The 22678-nt window shown below is 41.9% G+C and overlaps 1 protein-coding gene across 3 annotated transcripts in view; it reads right to left on the bottom strand.

Moving 5' to 3' along the window:
* Positions 1 to 2565: 2565 nt before the first annotated feature.
* The window catches only part of LOC125457633 (protein IWS1 homolog A), a 53066-nt gene continuing 32953 nt past the window's right edge, over positions 2566 to 22678 (bottom strand). For 2 of the 3 annotated variants that reach the window (XM_048542143.1, XM_059651008.1), the window contains exons 9-16: positions 22082 to 22164; positions 20894 to 21023; positions 19293 to 19410; positions 14361 to 14472; positions 10613 to 10684; positions 8570 to 8626; positions 8218 to 8329; positions 2566 to 3374 (exon numbers count right to left, since the gene is read on the bottom strand). In XM_048542143.1, coding sequence (XP_048398100.1) covers positions 3249 to 3374; positions 8218 to 8329; positions 8570 to 8626; positions 10613 to 10684; positions 14361 to 14472; positions 19293 to 19410; positions 20894 to 21023; positions 22082 to 22164 — 810 coding nt within the window. In that variant the 3' untranslated portion in view covers positions 2566 to 3248. The remainder of the gene's footprint in view (positions 3375 to 8217; positions 8330 to 8569; positions 8627 to 10612; positions 10685 to 14360; positions 14473 to 19292; positions 19411 to 20893; positions 21024 to 22081; positions 22165 to 22678) is intronic. The other variant, XM_048542144.1, reaches the window with a different exon arrangement.

The raw sequence follows: 22678 nt of genomic DNA, 5'->3' as shown, positions 1-22678 counted from the left end.
AAAATCTTAATTTCGACTGGTGGTTAGTACGGAAGGGGTGCAGAATCCTAAAAATATTGCGGCTCACGAATTCCCCACCCGGCCCACTGTTACCTCCAACTTCACCCATTCATCACATTCTTTACCCGTGACCATTTCACTATGCTCTTCTCTTGTTATGCCTGTTTAATCCTTCCTTTTACTCAACTCACCATACATCATGTCACCGAGAACTTTCCCTCCAATACTTCTTCAATTTCACGTTTACTTTAGGTAATAAAAGACTTTCTCTATCCATTTCCCTCCAAGACAAAGACCTAACTTACATTCAAAATCCCAAAGTTTATTTAGACGCAAATTAGAATGAAGAAAGGCAGCGCTTACATCTCTCTATATCTATTAGTCTATCTTCATCTCTTGGAGAAATTATCCTGCCAACCTATACACCATCCTTGCAGCTTCTTAGAAAAGTTAACATCCCCTCAGAATTTTTTTGTAAGTACTGTATAGAAGCAGGAATCTGATGATATCAATATCCCTGGTTTCCTGTTCCTAAAAGCAATGGCTTACAACTGGGATTCTCAACCTTTCTGGTTGAGATTCTTGTCCAGTGTTATAAATATTCCACAAGCCAATTGTAACACAACGCAGTTGTTTTGATATAATAGGTAGCTACACAATTAAACATACTTACTAAAAACCAAAAGAACTGCGGATGCGGTAAATCAGGAACAAAAACAGAAGTTGCTGCTGGAAAAGCTCAGCAGGTCTGGCAGCATCTGTGAAGAAAAAAAAAAAATCAGAGTTGAAACATTAACTCTGACATTTTTCTTCACTGATGCTGCCAGACCTGCTGAGCTTTTCCAACAACTTCGAGTTTTGCTCCCCATTAAACATACATATTTATTACAGCAATCTCCCCAGTTACAGGCACATATGGGGAATGGGGAGTTCTGGTTAGCTGAATCAGCAGGTTGCATGAGAAACAGTGGCACTGCGAGAACTTGACTAGTCACTGGCACAAGGAGAATGGGCATTTTAAAAGCGAGCAGCCAGGGCCGCTCATAAATACCGGTATACCAGGCTGTGATAGCCATGATGTGATGGTGCCGGTGTTGGACTTGGGTGGACAAGGTCAGAAATCACTCAATGCCAGGTTATAGTTCACCAAGTTTATTTGAAAACACGTGCTTCTGGAGCCTCTCCTTCTTCAGGTGTTAGTGAGAGAGGGAGTATCAGAAAAAGATCAAAGAGTCACATCTCTGATCAAGACGTATTAAACAAGCCTGAGATGCAGTTAAATCTTTAATCAGTTAGAAGATTTTAATTGATTAATATGCATATATAAATCCCCAAATTCCTTTTAAGTCACTGCCCTGAGAGAACTACGGTTTTATCAGTGTAAAGAAGGCACCTCCTTTTGTTTTCTCAGGACAGTGAAGCCAGGTCAACCACAATCCTATTGAATGGCAGAGCAGGCTTGAAAGTCCAAACAGTCTACTTCTGTTCCTATTTCTTATGGTCTTATTCTGGCTTTATTGATGATATAAGTCTTGAACTAGCTTTAATGAAGCATTTGATTCATTGTTCCCTTTCAATTGCTGGTATGAGTAAAGTCTCAGTTATGCAGACTCCAAGCATCTGGAATTCTCATGCAACCAGCATCCAAGATTAAAAAGGGGAAGTCCTGATGCTTGGAATCTGGATAACGGAGATTCTACTGTATTTGTTTTATTTGTATTTTGAAGGCGGTTCACCAAAGTGAGCTCAGATTCTCTCTGATCACCATGCCAAAAATCTCTCAAACCTATCTTTTCAATTTGCAAATTATTTCTACCTCAAAAAGCAGTATTTCTTTAAAATGCATAAACTGTATAAATGTAGAATTAGAATTGTATCTAATGTTAAGTGGTGCGGCAGTAGTAAATCTTTAAGGGGAGGGTGATGGAGGAGTGCTGGTGGAACCACTGAAATCAGATGCATGTTACTCAACTAAGGAAAAATAAATCAGTGTAAAGAAAATGTGAACACAGAATGTTACCAAATTGATTTTATGAATACAATCAGATCACTATGGAAAAACGTAATGAATCTTTGAGTAACAGACTATCTTTGGAAATGATGTTTAGTGTGGGTCACTCTGCAAAGACTTATGGTCTTATTACCTTGGTATATCCCTCCCTCCAGGGTCTCGGTTCACACAGTGAATCCAAATAATTGTCCCACATGCAGAATGCCTTGCTTTTTCATCCACTCTCACACTAATCTGTGCAAATACAGAGAGACCCCAGCTTTGATTTCCTTTTACTGAATAGTAACTTGCCTTAATGATCCCAACTGTGTCTCTGGTTGCTTTATCATCACATTAATTTATTTCCACATGTTTGGTTTTCTTTTGGTGGAGTACTTAATACCAACTCAGATACAGCTATGAGGCTGCAAACTTGTCGAGGATCTGTGGATTACACAATGAGTTTCCTTGAAAGTTGCTTACTTAGTGATCATTTCCACTTAAAATCCAAAAGGAGCAGGAAGTGTACACCAGGAATGAGGTTGACAGCCAACCACGGACTCCGGACAACTACAAACCTTCACAAAGAGGGGTTTATTTGTTTTAAAAAAAATGTGGCATGTGCCTACAATCACGTTGCATTTCATTACAATTTGTCTGATCAACATGAGCAGCCCAACCTTTAACCAAGACATCCACCTACAGACTCATCCAGTTAATGAGAGTTTACTGAAAGGCTTAACAACCATAACAATGTGATAGGTGTGCTGATCTGGCAGAGACCACAGACATTTCAAACAATACACCCAAACAGAGCACACGTCTATATTTAATGTAAGTCATTTTCTTCTGCGCTCCCCCACCCTACTCCATTAATTGGGCAGCAATTTGGTTCAATGCCAGATGGTCATCTTCCTCCAACACTGGACACCAGTTTGCTTAGAAATAAAATATCTATCCAACCTCTATACATGCAGTCTGCAGATAAGTAAAACTCATCTGTTTGATCTGTAGAGTGGGCTCACCAAATGTACTGTAGTCAGGACAGGTGACGTTATCCGGGGTTCGGATGCTACAGCTAGCTGTAGTTCAACATTCCAAGACTTCAACAAACCACTGTTAAAAATGCCTGAATACAGAAGAGAACAGAAGAGGTATATTGATTCCACTGGGCCGGATGGAAGGAAGTACACAATCTTGTATGTACATGGTTGCACTACATTCACCAGCTCCAAGTAGAGTTATTGATAAATGATGATCACAGTGGCATGCGATTGCCTTCGATGCTGATCTTTACTGCCCTCGATGACTTGGTCATTTTCTTGATATCTTGAAATCGACGCATTTGTTTGTCAAGACGATTCAATGTCTTCTTAACTGATCCCTGACACAAAAAGAACAAAACACAAAGCCAATAAGCAGCTGTCAACATTGGACAAGTGCATGGATAAAAACTGAAGTTTTTTTAAACTTGTAAAACATAAGGCCCTTCAAGTTCTCTCCTGTATTCTTAACTGCCTTGGTGAATTATTTTTAATTTCAATGATCTATTGTGTTGCTGTGTGCATGTCTCATTGAATTTGAATGTGGGTGAGGTTTTCAAAATCACAAGTGGGCTGATTAGAATAGATTAGAACTTATCCAATTTAGAATTGTGACTTTTCTTCTTCCAAAATCCAAATGGAAAAAATGGCAATTAAAGCATCCAGTTTTCACTAACTTTTGAAAAAGGACTTTGTTTAGATGATGCCAAACTCCATGTTTCGCTCAAGTGCAACACCCCAAAATTTTTAAAACGTATCTTGATAATTCAGATGCCTTAAACTGATAGTTACAGCTTGAGTAGATCTACTATATTAATGACTAAAGGCATCATCTACTGTGCTGAGCAGCCAGAGAGAACAGGAAAAATCTCAGATCAAATTGTGAGCTGCACTGAGTTAAAAAATCTCAGCTTGGGTTGCAATACAATTGGCTTTAGTGTTCCTTGGCAGGCAAGAAGGCGGGACCTCAGTCAAAGATCCCGGTGGTTATGTAGTGATTCCTGCAATAAACTGCATACCAGCACCTTATCACGAGACGACTAGTTTGGTTGTGATTTTCTCCTCTCACCAAGTTCAACAGCTTTCCAGTATTCAAAAAGTAACAAGACAACTGATGCTTGCAGAACCCAATGCCAGCATAAGTGATCATGCTCAGGGAAAAAGAGGTGAGTCAAATGGAGGAGAAAGTTGTGAAGAAATAATAAGATGTAACAAAGCTGAACTCAGCATGAGACTGCAATTCAGCGTTTGACTGAGATTGTCCTGAATAAAACTGAACTTAAATGAGACTTGGGGGAAAACTCCTTCGGCTGGAATGCATAACTAATGCAGATGAAGGTTGCTAAGCTTGTTGGAAAACCAATCATGTTAGTCCCACGATATCACTGCAGGAACTCCTCAGGGTAGATATTTTCTGATCAACCTATTCAAAGATGTTATTACACACCTCTGGAGCAGGTGGAACTTGAATGTAGGACTCTTAGTCCAGAGGTAGGGACACTACAACTGCACAAGATTGTGTCACTCATCAGGATGGGTATGTAACTTGGGTCTCTTGGCTCAGAGATAGGGTCATTATCACTACGCCATAACAGCCCCTTACTCCTCAGGGTATTGAATTAGACCTAACCATTTTCTGCTGCTTCAACAATAAGCTTCTCTCCACATAATGTGTGAAGTGGAGATGTTTGCACAATGTTCAGTGCCATTCATGACTCTTCAGGTGTTGAAGCAGTCCATGTCTATCTGCAGCAAGATCTGGAAAACATTCAGGCTTGGGAATGGTAAGTGGCAAATAAGATTCATGCCAGTTAAATGCCAGTCAATTTCCACATTCAACAAGACAGAATTTCACCATCTTAAGATAATAAAATGTGAGGCTGGATGAACACAGCAGGCCAAGCAGCATCTCAGGAGCACAAAAGCTGACGTTTCGGGCCTAGACCCTTCATCAGAGAGGGGGATGGGGAGAGGGAACTGGAATAAATAGGGAGAGAGGGGGAGGTGGACCGAAGATGGAGAGTAAAGAAGATAGGTGGAGAGAGTATAGGTGGGGAGGTAGGAAGGGGATAGGTCAGTCCAGGGAAGACGGACAGGTCAAGGAGGTGGGATGAGGTTAGTAGGTAGATGGGGGTGCGGCTTGGGGTGGGAGGAAGGGATGGGTGAGAGGAAGAACCGGTTAGGGAGGCAGAGACAGGTTATTTCGCCATCTGCCCATTTCTATTTGACAGTTAATGGCACGTCATCACTGAATCCCCTACCATCAGCATCTAGGGGTTAACTTTTATCAGAAACTGAACTGAATAAACCACATAAATACCATGGACACAGGGGATGGTCAGACTCTTAGTGATCTGCAGTGAGTAACTCAACTTCTGACTCCCCATAGCCATGTCCACCATCTAAAACTCTAAAGGTTTCAATGTGAATACTTTCATTTTCCTGGATGGCTTTCAATCCAACAACACTCAAAGCTCAACACAATCCAAGAAAATGAGGTAACAAAGTGCGGAGTTGTATGAACACAGCAGGCCAAGCAGCATCTTAGGAGCACAAAAGCTGACGTTTCGGGCCTAGACCCTTCATCAGAAAAGGGAGATGGGGACTGGATTCCGAAATAGGGAGAGAGGGGGAGGTGGACCAAAGATGGATAGAGGAGAAGATAGGTGGAGAGGAGAGTATAGGTGGAGAGGAGAGTATAGGTGGAGAGGAGAGTATAGGTGGAGAGGTAGGTAGGGGATAGGTCAGTCCGGGGAGTACAGGGGAATTGCAGTGGGAGAGAGATCCCCTGAGGTTGGTCCGTAGGGAGGAGGGTAACTTCTTCAGGTTAGGCATCCTGGAAGAGGCTTCGCACTGGGATTCCCCCTCTCTCACTATTTATTTCAGAATCCTCTCCCCATCCCCCTTTTCTGATGAAGGGTCTACACCCGAAATATCAGCTTTTGTGCTCCTAAGATACTGCTTGGCCTGCTGTGTTCATCCAGCTTCACACTTTGTTATCTCGGATTCTCCAGCAGCTGCAGTTCCAATTATCTCTGATCACAATCCAAGAAAAAGCACCTTATTTAACACCTCATTTACCATCTTGAATATTCACGACCTTCACCAATGGAAACATACAGGCAACTCCGAGTATACAGGATAGTACTGGAAGATGTCAATGTTTTTTGGGTTCAAAACTGCTCCTGTGAGAGAATAGTTTATACCCAATAATCTTATTCAGCTGGATCACTAAATGGTCAACCTTTCAAGAGGATGTGCATCATTTCATTGGTCAGCAAATCCATGTGATTCAAATTCTTAACTTGGTGATGCACCTGTGTACATTTACCCAGTTCCTACATAACAAAATTAAAAGTGGGATGGACTTTCCCTGTATCTAATGCAAATTGACTGGTGGTCGAAATGGGAGATGACCACATGCAGGCAAATGGGATTAGTTTGGAGCAGCATCATGGTCAGTGTAGACATAATGGGCCAGAATGGGGAGATCCCAAGACATAGCCCTATTTGTATTCAGGCACAACAGTAGCCTTCTTACAATCTCATCACACTGAGTTTTTGGAAAATCTGTTTGTGGGATATGGGCATTGCTGGCTGGGCCAACATTTATTGCCCAACCATAGTTGTTCTTGAGAAAGGGATCATGAGTTGCATTCTTAAACTGCTGTAGTTGATTGATGCAAGTATCCCCAAAATGCCTTTAGGGAAGGAGTTGAAGCATTTTGTGCCAGTGACACTGTAGGAATGAGCGATTTACTTCCAAGTCAGGATGCAGAGTGTCTTGGAGGGGAACATGCAGGTATTGGTGGTCTAATAATGAAAAGGGATAAAATATTGCTTGTGACCAAAGCAGAACTGGAAGATATTGAAAAGAAAAGGTTTCACATTTACCACTGCACGATTAGTATTTAAAATCAGCAATGGCAGCAAATGCCCAATGGAGGCAATATGAACATAAAGAAGCTGCATCAAGTCTGTTAGTAATGCAAAGACACAAATGCTTTAATACAGATTACTTTTTAAAGAAATCTACCCACTTAAGCATAACCAGAAAAGGAGAACATAAAATCGCAGAGTAGATCATGAAGCAAGAAGCAAATGTGCTGCTACTCAGGAGCAAATATTAGTGATGTCATGCAACAGCAGCATGTGCCAGAGAAAAGATATCAAGGCCTCCCTATAGTCAAAGCTTCCATGATGACCAACTACATTGTCACCCTATTCCCATCAATGCTGAATTTGACAGCCCTTTGCATTTTGTTTAGCCTCCTCTTTTCTTCAAACAACCTCCTGTATTTTTCAAAGCAGCTGAGATCGTTCCTTGATGGCTAATAGGAAGAAAAGGGTGGTGACATTCAAATGTGGATAAATCATCAATCTTGCTTCGAAATGCACTTGCAGCAGGATCTGATGGTTACGGTCAGGAGAACAGAGGTCATTTGGAATATAAGAACAAGAGTGGGCCATTCAGCCACTTGACCCTATTCCACCAGATGGGATGCTCTTCCGAGGGTCGGTGTGGACACAAATGGCCAAATGGCTTGGATCCTCACTGCATTTCTATGAAACATTTGTTCTCCTTTTCCGTACTTAACCCCAGTTGAGAAGAGCAAAATAAAATGCTAGCTCAGTTCCCTCTTCCTCTTGTGGCCCAGCCAACCCAAGACTAGACAAGCCAGTAGTAAGATAACGAAATGTGAGGCTGGATGAACACAGCAGGCCCAGCAGCATCTCAGGAGCTCAAAAGCTGACGTTTCGGGCCTAGACCCTTCATCAGAGAGGGCCAGTAGTAAAATCTGTTTCTTCAAGCCTCCACCTCTAGTTTGAATATGGTGAATACAGAATTGAACTTAGCATCTCCTCACTTAATGGGTGAGGTGGCCGGGGGTGGGGGGGGGGGGGGGGGGGGGAATCAAACTTACATGAATCCATGCTAGTCATAGGAAATTGAAGCAAAATTAGGCTAATTGACCCATCAATCATGCTCCACCATTAAATTCAATCGTGGCTGATCTTATGCCCTGATGTCATTTTCCCACATTATCATAATCCTTTGATACTTTTAACTATTTAGGCAGTAAAACACCCGCAATTCACTGCACTGGTTGACAGTTTTTTCTTTTCAGAATTGATATTTTCTGGAATGACAGCTCACCAAACTTCAAACCATTTGTCACTCACCCTGCTCGCTTCAATCTCCACATTCCACTTTGGTCTAACAACATAATCACGGTTTGATGGTAATGGCACTCTGGCTCGTGCACAGAATCCTGGGTCGCCAGGTCTTAGTGCTCTGGAATGCAAAGATAAATATGCATTGTATGCTTGAAGAGCAGATCCAATGTGTGCAGATTAAGTCCTAGTCATTTGTATGACTTCCACTCCCTACCTTTCTGATTCCCATTGTTTAAAAAGGAACATTTGCTAAGGAAGTGATGAATGAATAGTTCTCAGAAAATCCTGGTTTTATGTGTAATTATTTAAATTAGCACTTCTTCAGTTTCTTCCTTCAATCAAATTGCTCAACACTTACTTCTCCTCTCCTGTTAACACTTTCTCCAGGTCTCGGCGAGGAGTCTGTCCACCAGAACTAAGGAAAGACAAAACCAGTGTTATTTCATTCCTCTCACAATTTAAAGTAAGTTAGAGGCAGCACTTGGATAAATGCACTGGCCTGAGATTGCTTATCAAGGGAAAACAACAAAATTACAGGCCTCTTTTCCTCCTTTCTGAATATCTACCAATTCAAGTTATTTAGCTAAGCTGTGCACTCAGCCATCTTCTACAGAAAGGCTAGATTCAGGAGTAATGCACAATAATGTTACTTTTCAGGTATCATTATTAAAAATTCTGGGTAAATGATGACTGGCCAAGGAAAAATTTCACGCTTCTACTTTGATCTCTGAATTAATACTTTCTTTCCCATAATATATTCTGCTTGCTCAAAATTAGTGATTCTATTCTACTTGCTTGACCTCCTACACATACAGTTTCACATTTGATATATTTGATCGATTTAATGCACAAAATGCATCTATCCTTTAGAAAGGACAAAGCATCTCGACACAATGAACTTGCAGAGAACTAGGAGTTGACATTTCTGTGTCACTTAACTAGCACGGAGAGCAGGAGAGAATAAACTCGTATCAGTATAGTATGTATGGCATCCACAGGATGTTTCAAAGTGCTTTACTGCCAAGTTAGTACTTTTGAAGCACAATGCAATTAGTGCACAGCAAGATCCATCATAAATTAATACATGACCAGTTAATCTGTTCATGGTGGTCTTAGTTGAGTGAACAGTTTTGGTAAGAAAATAGCCCTATTACTCTATGGAATCTTTTGTAACAACCTGAAGGATATTATCATGGAGTCAATGTCAGAGAATAAAGGATTAGCCAATGAAGATTGAGAGGAGAAACTGTTCATTCCAAAGGTGTGAATCTTTGTAATTCTCCACCCAAGAGTTGTGGATCTTGTTGTTGAGTACATTCAACACAGATTTTTGGAAGATAAAGGGTAAAGGGATAGTGCAGGAAGGCAGAGTAGAGGTAGAAAATTAGTCAGGATGAATGGTGCAGAAAGGTCGAAGGATCAAGCGGTTTGCACCAACTCCTTTTTTCTCAGTTGGTACTGCTCTTTGGAAATGCAGAAACTCCTTTTTACTGTATAGCGCTGAAGTATCAGTCTAGATTATGTGACTTGAACAGATGATTTTCTATTTCAGGGTTAAAGAGTTACCTACAGAGCAAAGCAGACATGAAATTCATCAGAAAGTCACTCAATTCTCATTTACTTAGTTTTGATACTTATTGGCAGCCACTTCAGCAACTCGCCTGCCTATCTACCTTGTGGTCAATGGTACATGATGAATGTGTAGAAATGGGGAGAAATCAATTCTATGTAGCTGAAGTTGATTCTTCAAACAAACAAACAAACAAGCTACACCCCACACCTGCAGCTATACAATAACGGGTGCACATGTCCCCCGTTCTATTCTTGGATTAAGTCGTCTTAATAAAGAATTCAAATCGACCTGATTTTTTATTTAAAGCCAAAAGATGATGTTTAACAGTGCATCATACAGATGTGCTATATCATAGTCAAAAAAACATTCATGATTCCTTCTTGAATTACCATCTTGCTCCCCAAAACAACAGCATTCCGTTCTAAAATAGGGTTTTACCAAATACCTGAAGTTGGACTTAGTGACATTACAACAACTTTAGGGAACCGATAAAATATCCCCAAACAAGTATCTTGTTATTAATCTATGATCAAGAAAGTATTTTCCTGGCCAAGCAGATTTCACAGCTTCATCAGTTTCAGAGCAATTTTACACAGCTTGATTTCACAGTGACCTGAAGCCAGGCCAATTTTGATGGAAGAATTCAGACTGTGTGTTCAAGTAAAACCAGTAAAACTGAACGAGCGGCTGCCTCGGGAAGCTTCATTCCCTAAACATTCAAACAGAGGGAACAGCCAAACAGGAAATTTTAAACAATCTTTATTGTTCAGTATTGAAATAAATGAAAAAATAAAACAAAAGAAAAGCAAAAATCATTCAATCGAAAACCTGTACTCGTGTCCTTGATCTGAAGAGATGACATCAGCTGCATTATCGTCGCTGTCTTCATCCCTAGGGTCTCTTTATAAATGAATGAAGCAGAGTTTAGGGCAGGTGTTGTGAACAGCCATGTTGCGAGCCGATGAATAGATTATAGGTTTTGTGGGAACTCCGCAACATGACCATTTATACAGAAAAATAAAGATAACGTAAAGCCTAATGGAGAAATTAAATCTTAAACAGAAACTCAAGTGACAGAAACAGAGTGCACAAAGTGACAGAAACTCCATTAAACTGGGAGAGCCACAGTGGATGAAAGGAAAAGTGTGGAAATGATGTGTGTACATTTTGAAGTCTGGACTCGTCCCATCCAGTACTTCTGAGGGACTACTGGGCTCTTCAGAACTCTTTTATCTGGTTGCGAATGGCAACTCTCAACCCATTTTTACAAACAAATCGGTGGTCACATTCTCAGAAGACGACCTGGCAAAAACTTCAGTCTTTAAAATGTCATACTATCAATAGAGAGACAAATGATCACACATTTTCCAGTGATACAGATAGATTACTGTGCTCCCCATTCACACTTGCCCAACACCAGTATCCCTGTGCAGCATGCTTCCCTTAACTTGTGAAGGGATTTCTGGAGTTAACAGTGAACATTTAATAGAGACAGGCTTGACAATAAATCCAAAAATGCTGTTTACAAATAGGCATGTGAACATGTGTAATAAAATAAATATGATAATCAGACTAATCACCCAGGCTTCTGCATTTCAAATGAAACCATATCCAAGGAAGTGATTTCTACCTACCAAGATAAACTCTGGCAAAATGTTGCATTGTCCTGCAGCAGAACTTCCATCAGATTTAGTGCAACGTCAGAAAATACTGGGTTACATATAATGCATTAAGCCTTCGCGATTCTTGGAAAGACATTCAACTTCCACATATTAATAATATTGCTGTCATGGAGGAGGAGGGAAATATGAGGCAGTGTTTACACTGAGGAGTAGGGAGGATCATGCAAGGAAAGGTCCTTGATCTGAGGGATGACTGGCAGGTAACATAGCTTTTATGGAAGTGCTAGTATAACAATTTCTGCAATTCAAGGTGTTATTATTGGAACATCCTCGACAAAAAATGGAATCAATGTGGTTAACCACACTAGAAAGAGAGTAAGGTCAAACAGAGACGCATCTTTTGATATGAACAAAACCCAAACTAAGACAGGCTCTGAATAATCTGATTCATTTAACTATTAAGAATTACAGTATGTCAATCATAAACTTTTAACACTTGTTCAACACAATACATAGAGGGGGAGTGAGACAGAGGGGTGAGTGTCAGACTGGTCTAGCAATTAGCTAGCACCAAATGACCTTCTTCAACTGTTAACTTCTACGGTTGTTGAACATTTTGGTGTTCATGAAACAGACAATAAAGCCTTCTTAGCTGGAAAAGTTTTCTCCACCTGAACATTCAGTAATTGAAAACAAGGATGTACAGTGGCTAACTCATAGGGAAGGCCAATGAAATGTTTCTCTGTTGTGAGAGAAGTGCAACTGACAAGTAGTAAACAAGGGCAGTTGCAGAATGGGAAAGGCCACTAGACCAATTGTTCAGGATAATTTTTCCTCCATGTGATGGTAGCATTTTGCATTTTTATGTTGTTCCTGAAGAAGTGAGAAAGCTTATTGTATAATGAGCCAACAATTAAAGGCAATTTGCCAGTGTGAGCCCATTCTGAGAGCGCCACGGCCATCATGCAAAGCCAGCACAAGTCTGAGATGGGCTCTTCATCTGTTATTCAGTGACTTGTACATTTTTAAGCTTGAAACACCAATAACCATTTAGTAATGCTTCAGTAAATGCTTGCAATACAACTTGTATCAGGTTCTCCTGTAATATTCGCTACCAGATAACAGAACATTGTACTGGTTTTGTCCATGAAGTCTCCAACTGTTAGCTACATCACAAATTTAACAGAAAAGTTGAGTTCTAATTTGTACTTTGAGTTCTACTTTGTAATGGAAGTATATGTGAAATATATCAGTACTCAATTCAGTTCAATAGGGATGAACTGACCTTTGCAAATCAATAACAAGGATATGACCCCTGAAAATTCTTCCATTAGTATGTTATAAGGGCCAAGTTTTAGATCCCTTTACACTGATAACACTCAATAAAACATCAGTTTGTGTGATGTGCCCTAACAGACCATGCACACTTGCTGAAATGGAATCAGTGCTTCAGAATATAGATCACAGAAGTGAATTGAAGTCATTCACTGAAGTGCAATACACAGGCCTTTTGTTTTAAAAAGGTGCACCATCTGAATAAAGTAATACCCGGTAGCATGTGAATGACCTTTAGGTTAAGTAGCACACACCAACAAGAGAAACTGGAGTATCAACATCATGAACTGCAGACCATAACACTATCACTGTCCTGTTATCTGTGCTTCAGATGATGCCCCATCTCATTTGAATCTGCTGAATTCACCAACTGCTTTATGCATTCGTTCACATTGTAATCAGTTTTGGAAAGCAGTGGAAGACATTTAATCTACAGGCAAGGTATTGTTCACTTGTGACATTGGGCTTTACAGCCACAAACCAGGTGCTGCCCCCTGACTGAGCATGATGGTATCAGGTTGGCAATCTCACATTGTCACACCGTTCTCCAATATTATGGGAAACCAGCGGGCATGGAAACTGCAAGCCTGCTGGTCATTTTGAAATAGCTTGTTCAATCAGTTATTGGGCTTGCTTGAAAGTCAACTGTCGTAATTTCTTTTCTACATACTCCATTTTTCAGATATCAGTTGCAAATAAATTTGGAAAGCTTTACACCAGGCATGAGAAAGCAGTACAAGAGCCAAAGCTAATGTGACCATTAACTTCGAATGTGACTGTGGCTGAATTCAGCAGTAGAGTCAGCTGATATGGCCTGTATGTGTTTTGGTTTCATTTATTCACTGTTTTGTACCTGCCACAAGAATTAAGGAGCGATCGAAGGGGTATTGAGCTGTTACACTGATAACCATAGCCTACTTCCTGTTCACAGCACAGGTGCTCGCACACCTGTGGTTCCAGCTAAATACCCAACTGAAGTCCTTCTGGATTGTTAATTAACTTTCTTAGCCCAGGACAGTTGCTAATTGCTCATGAGGGGATAGTAGAAACTGCCAATGCTGGAGTCTGAGATAACAAGGTGTAGAGCTGGATGAACACAGCAGGCCAGGCAGCATCAGAGGAGCAGGAAAGCTGACATTTCGGGTCTGGATCCTTTTCTGAAGAAGAGTCCAGACCCGAAACATCAGCTTTCTGCTCCTCTGATGCTACCTGGCCTGCTGTGTTCATCCAGCTCTACACCTTGTTATCTGCTAACTGATCATGATGTTTGATTTGCTGTTCTGACAGGATGATGGTGGGAGCGAATGGACTACTCACTTCAGCCCTGCTTCTCTCAACCTGTTAAAATCGTAAAATCCAGCTCTCTCTCCCCAAAAACCTCGCCAACAATGAATACATTTTCCAACTTAGCAAGTGCAATCTAAAAAAATCAATTTCTTTTGGTTGAATTCAACATATTCTAGGATAGGACTGAAGACAGAATGAGGAATTTTCAAATTCAATTGATCTTCAATTTGTCAAAAAGAAATTACAAGATCAGACTTGACAGGGGCATGGTCTACTCTTTGAGCCTATCTCTAGTGCTACACCTTTAACATTGTGCTTCTATTGTCAAGTACCTGCTCAGGCGCCGCCGCATTGGCATCTGGTCAAGATCTCTTTGCTCTCGTTCCTCCCGGGTCATACCTTTGTAATTTGATGTCAGGCCAAAGATTGGTCTTGACCACTCATCTGAGTTAAAAACAAAGAAAATACTATAATACCAATCAAAACACCCAGAAAGACTTAATTCCATCTTTCAGTAGGATTCTACTGCTACTACTACACATATTGACAAAACTAATATCCTTAGCAATCTCCCCCAACCTACTCAGCCAGAGGGTGAACTTAAGTTGGCTAAATTTGTCACAGCATTCCTAAGCTACCGCCCTGGATGAAGAAATAAGCCAAAACTTCGCTCTTGATTCTTTGCCTGGGATGCCTGCTGGCCAATATATATTGGCACAGTGAGGACAATTCCAGGCTGCACTATGATAATACATATGATCAGATAGCCTGCTTGCACTCAGTTTGCGCTGGAATATAACAGTGAGAAGCCATCATGGGTGTTCATCACACGTCATTGGCATCCACAGACTATATCGGAATGGTCTTTCCTTTAAAGTGATACTTGGAACGCTGATGCCAGTGTTGGGATCCATGTAACAGGATTACGGCATCCCTTCAGCTTCAGCAACTAGACAGTTCCAATACAAACTCCAAAACAGCAAATCCACTGCATCAACATAGGCATAGAAAATGTACAAATCCACAGCATCATTCTGGATTATCACTCTCCAGTGCATCAATGTTAATAAGGTAAGGTTCATTCTAAACTTTCTCTATTGAATATAAGTTTGTTATTAATTTTATAGCAACTTGAACTAAGCTTTCTACTTTAGTACTGAATGGGTGTTCAGATAAGTGGGGTATGGATGCTAGGGCAGTTGCTTGCTCCTCCTGCAGAATGTGGCAGGTGGAAGACATGGCACACGTCTCCGCTGGCTACATCTGCGAGAAGTGCACCCAACTCCAGCTCCTTGAAAACCGTGTTAGGGAAATGGAGCTGGAGCTGGATGAACTACGGATCATTCGGGAGGCAGAGGGGGTAATTGAGAGGAGTTACCGGGAGTTGGTCACTCCTAAGGCTCAGGACAAGGATAGATGGGTTACAGTTAGGAGGAGGAAAGGGGACAGACAGACAGTGCAGAGATCCCCTGTGGGCATTCCCCTCAGCAATAAGTATTTTGGGTACTGCTTGGGGGGGGAGGGAGAGGGAGAGGAGGAGGAGATGACCTACCAGAGGAAAGCCGTAGTAGTCAGTTCTCTGGCACTGAGCCTGACACCGTGGCAAAGAAGGGAAGGGGGCAGAATAGAAAAGTACTCGTGGTAGGGGTCTCGATAGGGGAATCGACAGGAGATTTTATGGTCAGGATCGGGATTCCCGGAAGGTATGTTGCCTCCCTGGTGCCAGGGTCCGGGACGTCTCCGATCGGGTGTATAAGGTTCTAAAAGGGGAGGGCGAACAGCCAGAAATCGTGTTACATATTGGCACTAATGATATAGCCAGAAAAAGGATTGTGGATATAAAAAGTGATTTCAGGGAGTTAGGATGGAAGCTGCAAAGCAGGACGAACAGAGTAGTGTTCTCTAGTTTACTACCGGTGCCACGAGATAGCGAGGCGAGGAACAGGGAGCAGGCGCAGCTTAACACGTGGCTGCGCAGCTGGTGTAGGAGGGAGGGCTTCAGATATGTAGACAATTGGGATGCCTTCTGGGGAAGGTGGGACCTGTACAAGAAGGACGGGTTGCATCTGAACTGGAAGGGGACCAATGTCCTGGGTGGAAGGTTTGCTCGAGTAGTTCGAGAGGGTTTAAACTAGTATGGCAGGGGGGTGGGAACCTGAGCTGTGTACCGGAGGTGAGAGTTGATGCAAGTGAGGCAGTAGCAAGAGGTAGACCAGCTAGTGGGAAGGATTTTCCTGGGAAGGAACCAAGGGATCAGCTAAAGTGTGTTTGCTTTAACGCAAGGAGTATCAGGAATAAAAGTGATGAACTTAGAGCATGGATCAGTACCTGGTGCTATGATGTTGTGGCCATAACAGAGACATGGGTTTCTCATGGGCAGGAATGGTTGCTGGATGTTCCAGGGTTTAGAGCATTTAAAAAGAATAGGGAGGGGAGAAAACGAGTTAGGGGTGTAGCACTACTAATCAGAGAGGGTATCACAGCTACAGAAGCTTCCATTGTCGAGGAAGATCTGCCTACCGAGTCAGTGTGGGTGGAAATTAGGAACAGCAAGGGAGTAGTCACCTCGTTAGGGGTTTACTACAGGCCCCCCAATAGCAGCAGGGAGATTCAAGAAAGCATAGGTCGACAGATTTTGGAAAAGTGTGGACGTAGTACGGTTGTTGTAATGGGTGACTTTAACTTTCCCAATATTGATTGGAACCTCCTTCGAGCAGAAGATTTGAACGGAGCTGTTTTTGTAAGGTGTGTTCAGGAGGGTTTCCTAACTCAGTACGTTGACAGGCCGACGAGGGGAGAGGCCATTCTAGACTTAGTGCTCGGAAACGAGCCGGGGCAGGTATCAGATCTTGTGGTGGGACAGCATTTTGGTGATAGTGACCACAACTGCCTCACATTCTACATAGCTATGGAGAAGGAGAGGATTAGGCAGAATGGGAGGATATTTAATGGGGAAGAGGAAACTATGATGCGATTAGACATGAGTTAGGAAGCGTGGACTGGGAGCAATTGTTCCATGGTAAAGGTACTATAGACATGTGGAGACTGTTTAAGGAACAGTTGTTGCGAGTGATGAATAAATATGTCCCTCTGAGACAGGCAAGAAGGGGTAAGATAAAGGAACCTTGGATGACAAGAGCGGTGGAGCTTCTCGTCAAAAGGAAGAAGGTAGCTTACATAAGGTGGAGGAAGCTAGGGTCAAGCTCAGCTCTAGAGGATTACAGGCAGGCAAGGAAAGAGCTCAAAAATGGTCTGAAGAGAGCCAGGAGGGGGCACAAGAAAGGCTTGGCAGAACGGATTAGGGAGAACACAAAAGCATTTTACACTTATGTGAGGAATAAGAGAATGGTTAAAGAAAGAGTAGGGCCGATCAGGGATAGCATAGGGAACTTGTGTGTGGAGTCTGAGGAGGTAGGGGAAGCCCTAAATGAGTTTTTTGCTTCTGTCTTTACGAAAGAAACGAACTTTGTAGTGAATGAAACCTTTGAAGAGCAGGTGTGCATGCTGGAATGAATAGAGATAGAGGAAGCTGATGTGCTGAAAATTTTGTCAAACATTAAGATTGACAAGTCGCCAGGCCCGGACCAGATTTGTCCTCGGCTGCTTTGGGAAATGAGAAATGCAATTGCTTTGCCACTTGCGAAGATCTTTGCATCTTCGCTCTCCACTGGAGTCGTACCTGAGGACTGGAGAGAGGCAAATGTAATTCCTCTCTTCAAGAAAGGAAATAGTGAAATCCCCAGCAATTACAGACCAGTAAGTCTCACCTCTGTCGTCTGCAAGGTGTTAGAATGGATTCTGAGGGATAGGATTTATGATCATCTGGAAGAGCATGTCTTGATTAAACGCAGTCAACATGGCTTTGTGAGGGGCAGGTCATGCCTCACAAACCTTATCGAGTTCTTTGAGGATGTGACTAGAAAAGTTGATGAGGGTCGAGCTGTGGATGTGGTATATATGGACTTCAGTAAGGCATTTGATAAGGTTCCCCATGGTAGGCTCATTCAGAAGGTCAGGAGGAATGGGATACAGGGGAACTTAGCTGTCTGGATACAGAATTGGCTGACCAACAGAAGACAGCAAGTGGTAGTAGAAGGAAAATATTCTGCCTGGAAGTCAGTGGTGAGTGGTGTTCCACAGGGGTCTGTCCTTGGGCCTCTACTGTTTGTAATTTTTATTAATGACTTGGATGAGGGGATTGAAGGATGGATCAGCAAGTTTGCAGACGACACGAAGGTTGGAGGTGTCGTTGACAGTATAGAGGGCTGTTGTAGGCTGCAGCGGGACATTGACAGGATGCAGAGATGGGCTGAGAGGTTGCAGATGGAGGTCAACCTGGATAAATGTGGGGTGATGCATTTTGGAAGGTCGAATTTGAAAGCTGAGTACAGGATTAAGGATGAATCTTGGCAGTGTGGAGGAACAGAGGGATCTTGGTATGCAGATACATAAATCCCTTAAAATGGCCATCCAAGTGGACTGGGTTGTTAAGAAAGCATATGGTGTTTTGGCGTTCATTAACAGGGGGATTGAGTTTAAGAGTCGTGAGAGCTTGTTGCAGCTCTATAAAACTTTGGTTAGACCGCACTTGGAATACTGCGTCCAGTTCTGGTCGCCCTATTATAGGAAAGATGTGGATGCTTTGGAGAGGGTTCAGAGGAGGTTTACCAGGATGCTGCCTGGACTGGAGGGCTTATCTTATGAAGAGAGGTTGATTGAGCTCGGACTCTTTTCATTGGAGAAAAGGAGGAGGAGAGGGGACCTAATTGAGGTATACAAGATAATGAGAGGCATAGATAGAGTTGATAGCCAGAGACTATTTCCCAGGGCAGAAAAGGCTAACACGAGGGGTCACAGTTTTAAGCTGGTTGGAGGAAAGTATAGAGGGGATGTCAGAGGCGGGTTCTTTACGCAGAGAGTTGAGAGAGCATGGAATGCGTTGCCAGCAGTTGTGGAAGCAAGGTCATTGGGGACATTTAAGAGAATGCTGGTCATGCATATGGTCACAGAAATTTGAGGGAGCATACATGAGGATCAATGGTCGGCACAACATCGTGGACTGAAGGGCCTGTTCTGTGCTATACTGTTCTATGTTGTAATGTCTCATGGAGACAGCATTTGCTGAAATGATTTCTTGGTTACACAAGGTTAACCAGTGATATCCAGAGTATTGGAATAAAGGACATGAGTGCATGCCAACAAGAGACAAAATAAAGAAAACAAAATTCACGAGGAAAGTACAGATTCAGTAAAAGTGAATATACTGATTAGCTTTCCAGCCAGTTCCTTGTTGCTCCTGTTCTCCTTTGGATGCTTATACAAGTACATCACACAACGTCCGATCCCACTATGCTTCAGAGTCTCCTGACTCACACTGGGCAACTGTAATGGTACAATAATCAATGACAATTGAAGGTTCCAAAGAAAGGTAGCATAGCAACACAGCTAACAAATTGCTAAGAATGAATAGTAAAGCCAACAGAGTGTTTCGGTGGAATGCAAAGCACTGATGTGGAGGTTTGATGAGAACAAAATGGTTTACAGCAGTATTGTGGTTATTCCACTAAACTCGTAATCCAGATGCCTGGACCACTGATCTGAGACATAAGCTCAAATCTGACATTGGCAACTGGGGCATTGAAATGGAAGTTGTTATAGAAAACAATATGTAATAAAAAAACCTTCCATCCATAGTCGTGCCCGTGGAATTACTTGACAGACATGAAAAACATCTGGTTCTCCAATTCTCTTTCGGCAAGAAATTCTTACTGGCCTATATTGACTCTGAACCAACAACAATCTGAATAACTTTTTACTACTCTATGAAACTGTCTGGCAAGACTCTGTAACTATTTAAGAGTATTTAGGAATAATAATTACTGGCCTTAACATGTCCATAATTTCCTATTTTTCTCTTAGGTTCCTTAAACTGAACTGGGCTAATTCATAAACAGTGTGGCTACAACATCAGGCCAGAAAATGGATGAGTCTATCTCCCTAGCGGCCTTTCCATATCGGAGAGGCACAAATTAAGATTGTGATGAAATACGTCCCACTTGCCTGGATGAACATGGCTCCATCATCACTTCAGAAGGTGGCACATTCATTTAAACATTCACCCATCTACAACAGGTACACCACTGCTGCAGCATGCACCATCTGCAAGATGCATTGTAGCAGGTGACTAAGTGCTCAATAGCACCTCCCCAACCTGTGTACACTATCATTTAAAAAGGCAAGAACAGCAGACCAACGAAAACATCACCACCTGGAAGTTCCCTTTAAAGCCAGGTTGGAAAAGTATGAATGGTTCTTTATTCTCAGTGGGTCAAATCCTCAACCTCCCTTCCTAACAACACTAGAATAGTATCGATTGCAGAGATAGTAGGAACTGCAGATGCTGGAGAATCTAAGGAAAGCTTTCTGAAGAAGGGTCTAGGCCGGCAATGTTAGCCTTCCTGTTCCTCTGATGCTACTTGGCCTGCCGTGTTCATCCAGCTCTACACCTTGTTATCCAACATATGGATTGCAGTTCTTCAAGGCTCACCACAATATTGCCCAAGGATGGGCAACAAATGTTGACCCTGCCAGTATGCTAATAAGTTGTGACCAAATTAAACAGCAAAGCTTGTGCTTGAAGCAGTTCTGGAGAAGTCATCCTATGTTATCTACGAGTAATGCTCTCACACCAAGGCACCAAAAGGCAATTCTCATTCTTGCTGACTAAATTGGGAAGATATCCAGATGAAAAGGAGGATTGTGGACAGGGGTTGTAAAGGTGACATAAATACAGGGATTTGAAGCTGGCAAGCAGATAATGACAAAGTTGTGCTCTTCTGGTACACAGCTATGTGCTCTCATTTACCTCCTGCAGGATCTTCAGAAGCTCCTCACGAATCTTCAGATGTGGCAGACTCTTGTCAGGCAATGGAGTGAGCCATTCCTTGATAGCAGACATGACCCCACTGTCAATAAATGTTTCCTTTAAATCCTGTCTGCAGAAGTGCATTACCAAGAGGAAACAGAAATGAGCCATTTAATTGTAGTTTTCCTCAAAGGTTTCTGCTCAAGAGATGTATCACAACAGACTATTGTCAATACAAAAGTTACACAATCTATTTTAGGTGTTCTCGTGGCCTAGGTAATTGTTTGAGAGTTTTCCTTCACATGTGCTACATTAAATACACATAAAACAGTTATCGCCAATGTGTTTTTTTGTCACACACCATCCTGGATATTGTTGTAAGTGCAAATTGTGCCTTTTTTTAATTCCATAGCCTAATAACTGGCAGTATTTAAAGTAATAGGAAAACTGTCACTGTCTAGAATTCCTACCCATTGCAGCAGCATCCATTACATGCAGTCTTGGTAGAAAGCCTATCGTCCCTTCTGCATTGTAACCAAAGATGGGGAATAAATCCACTTCATCAACATCAGCCACATGCACTGTGTTTTGCACTAAAAACTGAAGTTAGAATCTGTGCACACAAAATACAGATTGGTGCAGCACCTGAGAGGCATCCAAGGACTTGCAAAAAGAAACACCTGCATGTTGGGTTTTATGATCTTTCACCATTACCAAAAATTATTTGGTTATGTGTTATTATTTTACATTGGAATGCAGGTGTTAGAGATCTTGTCTCTATTCAAAATAACCAGCAATGCATATAGCAGTATGACTGAAAATAGTTAGTTCCAATCAGTTCTTCAGCATCCACAGTTGTTATTTTAATGAAAATCGCTGGTCTGTTTCAAGTTGTAATCTTGAGAGATCATTTCCTGCACAAAGTGCTAGGTCTAGATCGTGTTAATCTTTATGGGCTTCACAGGCCCTGTGATCCCCAACCCAAGTGACCTTTGAGAGTGTGCGAGGTCAGTGAACTGGACAGCTAAACTGTCTACTTATCAGAGCTGAAGACTGGACAACTCCATATTCCTATGCTTGGCACAATTCTGTTACCAGTGGATGTGCTACTAATAGGATTATGAATGGAAAATCAGTTCTATATGCTACTGAAAACTAAACCAGGAGCAGAGGTAAATCATGCCTTACTTTTTCAAATGCATGACAACGGTGGGGAGAAGAGTAAGCTTCTTCAAGGCTGGCTTCTTCTGCCCATTGAGCTGCCTGTCTTCCTGCAGAAAAGGGAGTATTGAAAGGTGTTTAGTATTAATGAGTGAATTTATTTTTACTAACATCAACAAGACTGTCAGAAGACCGAGGCTGTCAAAACCAAAACTAGCTGTCCATTCACGATCAGTTAATTAAATAAAAACATATTTTCTGGGTAACTGGTCTTCTCACTCCAGATATCTCTCCTCCTCCATCATCTAATCAATGTTAGAAACTGTTGTAAAAAATTCAGTGGAAGCCTATCATTTTGCTTCACTTCTTTCAGGCATAACATCTCCAATGCTAAATCTCCTAGTGCCGCACTGTCCCCTGTTCTTGCACTACAGTTAAACAATGCCTTGACTGTTATATTTTGCACTTCCTTACACTCATGTTGCATTTTTGCCTCTCTCATCTTTCCATTGTTTGATTCAGTTGTTCTCTCCAACCTAATTCTTTTGTATTTGTTTTTCTCCCTATCTGCTCCTTCCTAATGTATTCTCACATTCTTCCCACCCTGTTACTCCTTTGTATACT

Source organism: Stegostoma tigrinum, chromosome 14 (assembly GCF_030684315.1).
Source record: "Stegostoma tigrinum isolate sSteTig4 chromosome 14, sSteTig4.hap1, whole genome shotgun sequence".
Lineage (NCBI taxonomy): Eukaryota > Metazoa > Chordata > Chondrichthyes > Orectolobiformes > Stegostomatidae > Stegostoma > Stegostoma tigrinum.
This window is presented reverse-complemented; position numbering and strand designations above follow the sequence as displayed.